This window comes from Marmota marmota, unplaced genomic scaffold, assembly GCF_001458135.2.
Source record: "Marmota marmota marmota unplaced genomic scaffold, marMar, whole genome shotgun sequence".
NCBI lineage: Eukaryota > Metazoa > Chordata > Mammalia > Rodentia > Sciuridae > Marmota > Marmota marmota.
Window position 1 is genome coordinate 20509883 of NW_026000174.1, and position 12706 is coordinate 20522588.

Below are 12706 nucleotides of genomic sequence, written 5' to 3' on the forward strand. Positions count from 1 at the left end.
GATTTTACAAGTCTTGCCCTGGACTTCTCTAAGCTCCAGACGAGAGTTTAAATCCAAATGCCTAACTGACCGCCCTTCTTGGATATCACAAAGAATCTCACACCCAACAAGCCAAAACTGAGCTCAGATCAGCAAGAGCTTTTACCTGGATGCAAAACAAATGAGTGAATGAATGAGTGAATCGACAAATCAACGAAGACCAATGCGATATACAAGATATACCTCGTGGAAATTATGTCACTGTTTTCTGGTTCCAGGTAAATGGAGCCTGGGTTGTGGGGCAGAAGGAAGGTTTTGGTCACTTTTCAGGGAAGGGTAGGGAGTCGCCAGAAGTTTCCATGCATTTCTCCCAGAGTAGCATGAATCGGTGGGCTGCTCTAAGGTCGAAAGTCTACGGAGTAGGCGGGGCCTGTGGAAGGGGCGGGGCCGGAAAGATACCTTTCCACTTTCAGGCCGGAGCCGCGGGGGCTTCTGGGCGTCGGTTCCACAGCTGGTGCGCGTGCGTCCCAGCACTTTACAGGCGGTTGTGAGTTACGAGAAGGGAGGGAAGCTAGGGGTTCTTAATTCCCGCGTGTCGTGCCTGCGACCCGCACGGGCAGGACGGCGACGTCTGCGAATCTACTAGGATCGGTACAAAGCCTGACCAAAGGGAGCCCTGGATAGATGCGGCGCTGGCTAGTATCTTCCGGGAATCCCGTTTGAGGAGGTCCAGGAGGAACACGCAGTTCTGAGCTCCTTGGCAGTTGCCGGCTTCCCACCCCGCTCTAGATGGTCTCTGCCCTGGATCCTGGAGGTGCGCGCGGGCTAACAGAGGGGATGTAAGCGAGGGCTTCGGAAGGGCTTAAGACACGCGTTAGAGAGCGAGATAAAGGGGGTTCACAGAGGGAAAAGAACGGCTGGGTTTTAGATCCAGTTCTGCTAAACCAGGGACTCAACTTCACTGCTGGCCCGTTTTCCAGGTCAGTCTTAAGAAACGTAACCTGGTAAATAGTTCACCGGTCAGCCGGTTATGGAATGGCTGGTATTGACGCCTCGGGCAAGTAGTGGCCAGATCAATCAACTGGAAAAGAAACGAGTTTTCTTTTGATTAATTCCATTTTGTATTGCAATCCCAATCAATCCTAACCACCCCCGATTTCTAAATCTTCCCAGCACCTTAAGTATTTTAGACGTTCAGTTTTGGAACCGCCCTCTGTTCTTTACCTGAGCTAATCTCCAGGTTCTTCTCACCTTAAGCTGCCTGCCTTATGACTTGTTCGATTAAAAAGGAGACAGACAGTACTGCCTCTTCACAGGCAGGTACTACCGTTTCCCCGTAATTAGTGGCTGTCAAGATCCACGAAGCCATAAAATCCATCCAGCTTGTTTCACCTGGTTATATTAATCCAACCCTCCAGGTTCCTGTCTTCTTCGCGTCCTAGCCCCTCCGTTGCAGTGGTATTGGTTCATTGTCTTTATTGTGAGTTTCAAGGTTATCCTCAGAGTTCTTTATTCAATAATTTAAGTTTAAACTTAACGGTCTTTAGTTTTGCTTATTATAGTGTTTGTTGCTTACTGACGGTTTAAGCTGTTCTCAGAAATCGTAAATGCAAGCATATCATCCTCAACATCCTGTCTCTGTAATTTTTTACACTAATTCATTAATTTCTTTTTAACTGATAAATTCCCTTCAGTCCTTTTTGTTGCTTCTTTTCACTTTGCGAGTTGAATATTTAATTCATCTTATTCTTGCTTAATTGATTGTAAGGCTTTTTTTTACCATTAGATTTTGATGTGCAAAAGCATTATCTTTAAATTTTAGATTTTTTTTACCATTGTACTTTTGATTGTTATTTTTAGAAGCAAAACTTTAAATTTCAAAGTAATTTAATTTTTCCCCAATTTTCCAATTAATAAGTTAATTCTAAGTTTGCATTAAATAAATGTCTCTACTATTGTCTACTTTTCTATTTATTGAAGATTTTCTTTTCGTAGCCCAGTAATAACTTTTGTAAATGTTCCCATAGGTGCTTCAATAGAAACTTCATTCTATCTGGTTTTACATACTTATTAAACTAAGCATATTACTTAGATCTACTGTACTAGCAATTTATGTTATCTATTAGGGATTTAGAACATTGCCTAATCTGTTTCTATTCTATCATTGGTGATTTCATTTCTTGCTTTCTCAGGATTTTGCTATAAATATGCTTCAAGTATGTTGTTTGATAAATTTTTCTTTTTGTCTAATGCATTTGTGCTATTCATTTGTGTGTGTGTGTGTGTGTGTGTGTGTGTTATTGCAGGTGGAACTCAGGACCTTACACATGCTAGGCAAGTGCTTTGTATCCCTAAGCTACATCCCAGCCCTCAATTCATTAATATATTTTAATTCACTATATTGCTGCATAATTTTTTATTATTATGTATTTGCCTGGTATTTTCTAGATCATTCCTTCCCCACCCTCAGTTTTGGAATTCATTTATTTTGGATATTTCAAGTTTTTATGTGGTTGAGTTTGAATTTTAACCCAGTACATTTAGTGTTAGGAATGGGTATCCTTATTATTAGCACCTTGGTTTTTGTTTTCCTTTGTACATATGACATATAGAGTATGTGAGCTTTCTCTCTTCCTCTCTCCCTCTCTTTCTCTCTGTTAATTTAAAAAGTACCTAGACTCCTAGTTCATTTGTTTCCTGGTACTTAATTATACCTCTTCAGGACTTTTCTGCCAGCCATAAATTAAATGTGAGAGATCTTCTTTATTCTTTTTTCTCAAGCATTGTGGGGTTTTGTTGGTTGATTGGTTAGGTTGGGTTTTGTTTTTGTTTTTTGAGCTGGGTTGTATTTCAAATTTATCTTCTCTACCAGGTGGGACCACAAGTCCTCTAAGCAGCCTTTCACCTACAGAGCACTTGGCTGAGTTAACTGCAACCTTTTTGTATCCTATATCCTCATGAGGTGGGCGACTAAGTAATGTCATTTTAGAACAGGTAGACAACTTACCATCTAGAAGTTCTTGGTGGCCTGAGACAATATAATTGCACAAACTAAAATCAGTTTTAAGAAGGCCTGATCAGGAAGGTGATGGATGTCAACAAGTGTGGCAGATTTCAGTCTTTCTTAATTATTGGCTTCCGCAGGTGCAAGATGGATTTTTGTTAAAGATTGGAGGTGCTTGGGAATACTCTGGAGGGCTTCATTGCAGGAAGGACTTATTTGGGGGTGGCTGAAGTGATTGCCTGTTGGGTAAGACCAAAAAATGGCCCAGGAAGGACACAATTATCCTCTTCTTCTTAGGCCTTGGCCACCTGGATAGGCTCTTTCAAACCAGAAGACAGTTGCCTCCATCCATGGTTTTCTGCTTATTGTGGGGAATCCATTTGGGAATTTACATTCACAGAGAGGAGGAAGCAGGGGACATTTTATTCAGATTTTTTAAGTTTTTACTTAAGGTCTTTTTAAATTTTTTTTATTGATCCAGGATACTACATTACTTTTGATTGTAATGTCTCCTCAGGCTCCTCTTGGCTATAACAGTTGTCCAGATCTTTTTTTAATGACTTTGATAGTTTTGAGTATTGGTCAGATATTGTATAAGCTGCCCATTTGTTGGGATTTGTCTGACCTTTTTCTCATAAGTAGATGTGGTTATGGGTTTGGAGTAGGAAAATCACAGAGGCAAAATGTCGTTTTCATCACATTGTCACGAGTGCATGCTCTCAACATGATTTATTACTGTTGGTGTTAATCAACTGACTAAGGTATAGTATTTGTCAGATTTCTCTACTGTAAATATACTTTTCTCCTATTACATACTATACTCTTTGGAAGGAAATCACTGTGCATAGCCCACACATAAGAGTTGGAAAAGTTACATTTTATCTCTTGGATGGCTATCTGCAAAAATTATTTGCAATTCTTCTACTTAGAAGATGTATCTTTTCTCCCTCAATTTATATTTATAGTTTTTATTTATAGCAGTATGGCTTATGGGTGTTTTTATAGTTTGAGTTGTAATCCAGTTTTTAATTTCTTGCTCATGTAATTCTACTTTGGCCTCTGGGAACTCTTTCATTTAACTCCTGGTATCTTTGACATACTCCAATAAATGTTTGGGGTTTGTTTTACTTTTGAGCTCTTCTTTATGGCCCTTCGAGATGCTCCATTTGCATCTTATATATCCAGTCTGAAATCAGCCATTTCTCCAAGAAGCCCTGGTTCTTATTATTGGAGAACTGTATTAGAAACCAAGGTCTGGGGGGCTGGGGACGTGGCTCAAGCCGTAGTGCGCTCACCTGGCATGCGTGCGGCCTGGGTTCTATCCTCAGCCCCACATACAAATAAAGATGTTGTGTCCACCGAAAACTAAAAAAATAAATATTAAAAAATTCTCTCTCTCTAAAAAAAAAAGAAAAGAAAAAAACCAAGATCTGGGAAGAGTATCCTTGTTTCTAGGCTTATTCAGCTCCAAGAAAAAGGACATGTGTGTTTATACTAGGCTGTATATATACATATATCTGTAAATATTTCTATATGTAACCATCTTCATCTAAGTTATGCTAATCACAAGTTCATAATTATATCTCCAATTCTCATCAGTTACCCGATGAATCACCCTAGGCTCTATCCCTTGATTATTTGCAAATTCCTACTTAAACATGAAAATGGTCTTCTACCATCTCCTTCCTATTTATTTCCAATATACACATATACTACTATCAGAATTGTTAACCTTCACCCCTGTAGGAAATCTTTTTATTAACTAGAATGGAACATTGTATGTTTTCTTTGTCTTTGACCTCATAGATTACACTCATTTCCAAACTTTTAACAGAAAGTCATATTCTCAAATGTTCTCTTGCCCTTTTTTTTAAGTATAGTGAGTCCTCTCACCCTTCTGGCTGTCTTTTGTAGTCCCCCAAGTGTCCTTCCCCAACCCTATTCTCTAAATCTTTTATTTATGTTGAATAATGATCTGTTGAGGTGGGCATTGCCAGGGCAACACTTACATGTGCCAAGAAGAGAGATGAGAAAACTGAGTTAGAATAATTTGCTCAAGTTTGTACATGTCATAACTAGTACATCTGGAATTTAAACTCATATTGATATGATTCCAAAGTATGTAGTCTATTCCTATAGCAAAATTTCTTAATCTTAGAATTATGGATATTTTGGGCTAGATAATTCTTTGCTATATGGAACTGTCTGATGCATTGGAGGATATTTAATAGCATTCCTGGCTTCGGCCCACTAGCTGACAGTAACAATCTACAGCTGTGGCAATCAAAACTGTTTCTAGACATTGCCAAATATCCCTTGGTGGCAAAATCTCCTCTGGTTGAGAACCACTGGCCTAAAAGATATAATAAAAATGACCCCTTGAATGATAGATTGTATCTGGATTAGGGGAACTATAAATCAAATAAAAAGCTGTATCTGGACTTCCCTGAATGAAGTCACTTCTATTGTTTGGCAGGTTATTTGAGGCTCAGAGAGTTGTTATAGGAGACTTTGACTCCTGTGAGTAAGGCTTTTCAGCCAAGGTGCTTCCTGTGTGACCTATGTGAGTCCTATCTCCTTTGCACTTGAGGTATACTCTTGAGTACTGTCACTGGGGAAAAAAAAAAAAAAAAAAAAAAAAAAACTCTTTTACTCCTCTGCTACCAAGCTTTTACATTTTGAGTAAATTGGAACTAAATGTGACCTGTAATAATGTTTGTGAGTCTAAATGTTTAGTTGAGCCTAAGACCCCTTGGTGGGCACTTAACGTTAAGTCTAAACAAATGTAAATTACAGTCTGGGAATTCACTTTTTAATTTATCTCTAATAATGAAATGGTTCATGGATTTTTTCCTAGTATATTTTAATAATTGTGTCAGTGTCTTAATTTCTAGTGCTATTTTGCCAGTTTTTCCACTCATATAACTTCATTGGTATTTTTTAATATTTATTTTTTAGTTGTAGGACACAATACCTTTATTTTATTTATTTATTTTATGTGATGCTTAGGATTGAACCCAGGGCCTCCCTAGTGTGAGGTAAGCGCTCTACCTCTGAGCCACAACCCCAGTCCCTCATTGGTATTTTAATAAGAGATTGGGATGACATCTATCTAGTCTGAAGCCTTAACCTTAATATCCTGCCTGAAAATTTGTTTTGCTCAGTTTTTTAATGAATTGTTATCTGCTATAGAATCAATCTAATTTCAATCAAATTATGAGGTTTTTTTTAAGATCAAGGTACCATTTCTTTTATCACTTGTTTTGAGATGTCATTTATCTATATTTGTTTCTCTATCTTGTGGGGATGTGTTTGAGGGGCAGAGAAAGTGTATTTGCCTTTTTTTTAACCTATATTTTTTCTATTGGTGCATTATAATTATTCTTAATAGTGGAATTTGTTGTTACATATTCACATGTACACAAAATAGTTTCATTTCCTAGTATCTCCCTTTTCCTTTTCTACCCTCCTCTCCCTGGTCTCCTTAATTCTTTCTACTGGTCTGTCTTCCGTTTTCACGAAACACCCACTCACCCCCCTGTTTTTTTTTTTCCTTGTTCTTCTGTAGCTTCCACATAAAAAGGAAAGCATAGGACCCTTGCTTGATTTTCTGAGTTCTACTTATTTCACTTAATTTAATGCTTTAACATTTCACCCATTTTTCTAAAAATGATATAATTTCATTCTTTATGGCTGAATAAAACTTAACTATACATATATACCACATTTTCTTTATCCATTTATTCATTGGCAGACATCTAGACTGGTCCAATAATGTGGCTTGTGAAATGTGCTATTATAAACTTGGGTATGCATGTATCACTATAGTATAGCTGGGTTATGTGTGGTTCTGTGCCTTTTAAGGAACTTCCATGCTGATTTCCATAGTTGTTGTACTAATTTACCATCCCAGCAATAATGTGGAAGTATTCCTTTTTCCTCACATTCTCTCTTGTATTTGTTATTTATATTCTTAAAGGCTGCCCTTAAACTGGAGGGAGATGAAATCATAATGTAGTTTTGATTTGCGTTTCCCTGATTGTTAAAGATTTTGAACATGTTTATTTGTTGGCCATTTGTATTTCTTCTTTTGAGAAGTAGGTCTGTTTAGTCTGGGCATTTATTGGTTGAGTTATGGGGGGAGTTGCTGTTAAGTTTTTTGAGTTATTTATATATTATGGATGTTAAACTTCTGCTGGAAGAATAGCTTGCAAAGATTTTCTTCCATTCTCCTCATACTCTTGTTTCATTTGCTATACAGAAGCTTTTGGATTTGGTGCCATCCAATTTCCTAATTAAGCTTTAGCAGTCCTTTTGAGAAAATTGTTGACTGAGCCAGTATATTGGAATGTTGACCCTACATTTTCTTCCGGCAGTTGTGAAGTTTCTGGTCTAATTCCTACGTCCTTATCCACTTCAAGTTGACTCTTGTGCAAGTGAGAGATAGGGATATAGTTTCATTCTTCTACATATGGATAACCAGTTTTTCTAGCACCATTTGTTAAAATGATTGTCTTTTCTCCAATGTATGTTTTTGGCACCTTTGTCAAGGATCGGATGAGTGTATCTGTTCCTGAGTCCCTTTTTTGTTCCATTGATACATGTGTCTATTTTTATGCCAGTACCATGCAGTTTTATAAAGAATGCCATTGATATTTTGATGGAGGGTGTATTGAATCTGTAGATCACTTTTGGTGATATGGCCATTTTAACTATTAATTTTGCCTACCCATGAACGTGGGAGGTCTTTCAATTTCTTTGTTCAGTACTTTATGATTTTTATTGTCGAGGTCTTCCACCTCCTTTGTTAGATTTATTCTTAGGAATTGTATTTATTTTTTTAGGTTATTGTGAATGAAATTGTTTTCCAGATTTCTTTTTCACTGAATTCATTATTAGTGTACAGGAAACTATTAATTTTTTTGTATGTTGATTTTTATATATTGATACTTTACTAGCTCTAAAAGTCTTCTGGAGCTTCTATGCATCTTCTAAATATAGGACCATATCTTCTGCACTGATAATTTGAGTTTGTATCCATTTTATTTTCTTCCATTGATAAATTGCTCAGGCTAAGATTTCAAGTATTATATTAAATAGGAGTTGTGAGAACAGACATACTCATATTTTCCTGTTCTAAGAAAGGAAAACAAAAATGAAAGAGAATCCATAATTTTTTTAGGTAATTTTAAGAATAATTTTTACTTATGCTATTTTACCTTTCAACAACATGCTAATAAATGTTTACTATCTATGGATCAAATTTGTCTTTTTTTCAGTCTCTTGGGAAGCTGATTTCTACAGCTGAAGCTCCTGGAACTCTTCTTACTGTGATATAACCTGATTCAAACATACTGCCTATAGTAACAGGTGCTTAGCCAAACCTAAAAAGTACTGGAATCCTAAGATTTGAACTACAGCAGGCATTCTATTTAGGAAGATTCAGTCTCTTAACAAGTTGGTGGCTATCTTAAAACCCCAAAACTTGACTCTGCATGAAAAAAGTGAGGTCCTAAGAACAGATATGTCTTGGCATCAGGAAACCCTTACTGCTATGGAAACATATGACTCTGAGGAGTCTCGTCAAAAATTCAGACATTTCCAGTATTCAGAAGTATCTGGACCCCATGAAGCCCTGAGCAAACTCTGGGACCTCTGTCTTCAGTGGCTGAGACCAGAGATTCATTCAAAGGAGCAAATCCTAGAACTTTTGGTGCTGGAACAATTCCGGACAATCCTCCCTGAAGAAGTCAGGGCTTGGATAAATTTACAGCATCCCAAGAACAGCAAAGATGTGGTGACTCTCATAGAAGATGTGATTGAAATACTCAAAGACAAAGGTGAGAATTTAGAAAATTTTAGGTAGAGTAATTGGCCTTCCTGTATTAAGAAAAACTATCTATTCTGTATCATTCTATTAGGATTTTCTGTTACTCCACTAGTAAGCCTGAACTTTAATCTGTAAGCAATAGAAATAGATCATTAGAACACAGGTTGGGTAGGGGAGTAACAACACGGTTTTGTTTGCCTTTAAAAAATGTAGCCAGGTGCAGTGGTACATACCTGTAATCCCAGTGGCTTGAGAGACTGAGGCAGGAGGATCACAAGTTCAAAGCTGGCCTTGAGCAACTTAGTAAGGCCCTACACAATTTAGCAAGACCCTGTCTCCAAAAAAAGAGGGGGGCGCTGGGGATGTGGATTTATTTCAATCCCTGGTACCAAAATAAAAGAATGTGGAGCAGGGATTGGCAAAAATATGGCCCACGAGCCAAATATTTTTAGAAATGAAATTTTATCGGAACATAACCATGTCTATTTTCCTACATTTTGTCTATGTTGCTTTCATGCTATGGCATGAAAAGTAATTATAGTAGAGTTGAGTAATTACAGTAGAGAGTATTGCCTGCAAAACATAAAATATTTCTATCCTTTAGAATAGGAAATGTATACCAACTTCTCCATAAGAAATGGATAGACCTATAGAACCTGAGGATTCTGAAAATAGGAAAACAAATTGTTGTACTAGATTAGGTATTAGAGAATACAGATACATTAGCAAAACAGAAGAGTTTAAGCCTAAAGAATTATGTCTAGGTAAAATATAAGAGTAGGATAAGGTTTGATACATACTAATGTGCTCTGGCTAGTATGAATGAAATAAGTAGTGAATTTTGTGTGTGTGGAGAAGTTAATGCATTAATGATGTGGTGTGTTGAATTTTGTGTATGGAGAGGATAATACATTTAATTATGTGATGTGCTAAATTTGAGGTTCCTGTGGGCGATCCACAATTTAAAAGCAGTATATAGTTAATGCTACAACAAAAAGTATTCAGAAAGATTTGGAAATAGAGCTAAGCTAGAAGTAGGAGAAATACAAATCCTCAGGGAGCATCAATATTTAAGAGCTAGTCCAGATGTAAGTACCTATTATAGTAAGTACAGAGGATAGAGGCCATGTTAAACCTAACATGTTAAGGTCATTAGTAAAATTCAAACTGTGAGAAACTATAAGAAAATCCACTTTTCTAAGAGGGCAGAAGTATTTAGAGATTAAAAGAAACTTAAAAGATGTGTGCCCAGTATTGTGAATATCTGGACCTTATAAGACATGGGCAACTGACTGGATATTTGAAAAGGAATTATTTCCAAGGTCATTGTGGTATTATGGTCCTATTCAGTCATTATCTAGAAAAAAAGATATAAATTGAACTGAGAAAAAGAGCACAAACCAGGTAAACAGGCTAGAAAAGAATAATGAAACAAAGAACCAAGAAAGATTAGTTTTTTGAGCTAAAAAAAAGTCTTCAAGAAAGAAATGTTCTTTCTGTTGAAATGTTCAACAGTGGTGCAACAAAAAATTCCTATTAAAATAAGTATTGAAGAAAATTTAGTGAAATCGTTAATTATGGAGGAATTTTAAGCTTTAGTTTGAACAGTTTCAGAGGAGTTGGGGTCATAATTTATAGTGGGTTGTATTACATTATTATTGCTGCTATTGCCAACTATTTTTTTCAACAATATGTTAAAATCCATTATCATTACCTAAGACTTAATTTTAACATCAAAATACAGCCCTTGAAATTGAATAAATTTAAAGTTATAACAAACTTACCACATTGTTTCTATTTTTTCTCATTTCACCCTGAATCAATGAAAACTTCATCTCAGACCAGTAAAACTCTGTAGTCTGACAGTTGAGGATTGCCATATAATTCATGGATCCTGGAGAAACTTTAGTAGCCCATGAGTCTACTTCTTATCAAAGGGCTAGAGAAGAGAATTAGTTTCATTGAATTGTTTCCTTTAAAGAATCAGTATTTCAAAGTGACCAGACTGCCTCGTCTATGCAGCTTAATAGAAAACAACTCTTAAATAGAATCTTCCTCAGTATGGCTGAGGAGTGATTAATTAAATAAAATATTTTTAGCTCCAAGTGGAATTAACAGCCTGTGGTAGCTAGGCCTTAGTTAAGTTTTAGTAATGAAAGGATCAAAGCTATTTTTTTTAAATCTGGTATAAACAGATAAGGTCTCAAAATACTATCTTGGTCCTCTTTGCTCTGATCTAGTAGATCATAACCCTTGATGATATATCAGAATCACTTTTGGAATTTTTCAGAAGTTACAATCAATACTCTTATCCTCTACTCTTGGGGATTCTAATTGCTAGTAGGGCCCAATTATATTTGCAAAGGTCTTCAGATGATTTCTATGATTAACATGTTAAAACTACTACTATAATCATTAAACATTACTCCCAGGCAAAACTTCTCTTCCTCCCTAATATTTTCCTTCATCTTCCTCAGATACACCCTTCAAGAACTGTGTCCTTCAGAATGGGAGCACAAGGGAGAACATGGAAGCTGACTCACTAACAGGGAAGCCTCAGGTGAAGTAGGGTTCCACTCTTTGCTAGAAATATATGCTCTTTTTAAATGTGACCTGCTTTTACTTTTTATCTTTAAACTTTTTTCAAACATGGTTCTATCCAAGGGTGTTAGTCTCTTATTCTTTCACAGGACATTGGACTGATTTTAGTTGATGATACACTCTGGAAATATTTTCTTTAGCCTCATATATTCTTTGTGCATCTGTTCCCTCAAGAAGATAAATGATAATTAAAGCAAAAGAGCCTAAAATAGAAAGTTTAGAATTAAAAATGAAGGGAGTCCAAGAGTAGAATCCTGAGCAATGTCATTTATTATACAGGAGTAGAAGAAACCTCAAAGGATACTGAAAGCAAAGATACAGAAGAAAATTAGGAAACTATGGTATCACTGAGGGTCAAAGTACTAGAATATTTAAAGGAAAAAACGCTTTAAAAAGTCAGAGTAATACAACCTAGGGGCTGGGATTGTGGTTCAGTGGTAAAGCGGTTGTCTAGCATGTGTAAGGCACTGGGTTTGATTCTCAGCGCCACATATAAATAAATAAATAAATAAAAATTAAAAAAATACAACCTAAGCAGTGTCTGTTTACTTATCATAGAGAGACTAATGTGCACAGGGACAGAAGCCAGGTTGTGTTGGGTTATGGAAAGAAGAGAAGGTGAAGAATTAGGCAGAATTAATGTAGACAGACTGACTCTGAAGGAGAAAGGAAGAGATTTATGTATTTCCATGTGACTAAAGTTGCCAATAATGACAAGGTTGAGGGTGCTAGAGAGACGAGTAAATTTATTCGCTAACACATATTTGAGAATATGATTGGGAAATAAAACAAAATCTCTACTTTGTGGAGATTACATTCTAGTACAGGTCGCAGGTAAATACAAGCTAGTATAGTATTTCAAATAGTAATAATTTTTACAAAGAATAAAAAACAGAATGGGGCCAGGGTTATGGCTCAGTGGTAGAGCGCTTACCTAGCATGTGTGAGGCACTGGGTTCGATCCCTGGCACCACATAAAAATAAACAAATAAGGGTAAAAAAAAAAAAAAAAACCAGGATGGAGTAGAGACAAATCCGTTATCAGTCTTCTCAGGGTGACATTGAGCTGTGACACCTAAATGATAAGGAATTAGATTACATTTCTCAATTAGAGAAAACATCCCATCTCTTTCAGCAGAGCCTACATTTTTGTTACAATTTCCCCTTGAATCTACCTGAAACTCTTCCCATCCTAAACTTTTATATAAATTCTTGGTGCTCTGTAATGTTTTGTTTCTATATATATATATATATATATATATATATATATATATATATATATATATATATAT

General features: G+C 36.3%; 1 protein-coding gene across 2 annotated transcripts in view; it reads left to right on the forward strand.

Moving 5' to 3' along the window:
• Positions 1-470: 470 nt before the first annotated feature.
• Positions 471-12706, forward strand: part of Znf215 (zinc finger protein 215) — a 17186-nt gene continuing 4950 nt past the window's right edge. The window contains exons 1-3 of one of the 2 annotated variants that reach the window (XM_048788271.1): positions 471-793; positions 8263-8823; positions 11291-11373. In XM_048788271.1, coding sequence (XP_048644228.1) covers positions 8508-8823; positions 11291-11373 — 399 coding nt within the window. In that variant the 5' untranslated portion in view covers positions 471-793; positions 8263-8507. The remainder of the gene's footprint in view (positions 794-8262; positions 8824-11290; positions 11374-12706) is intronic. The other variant, XM_048788272.1, reaches the window with a different exon arrangement.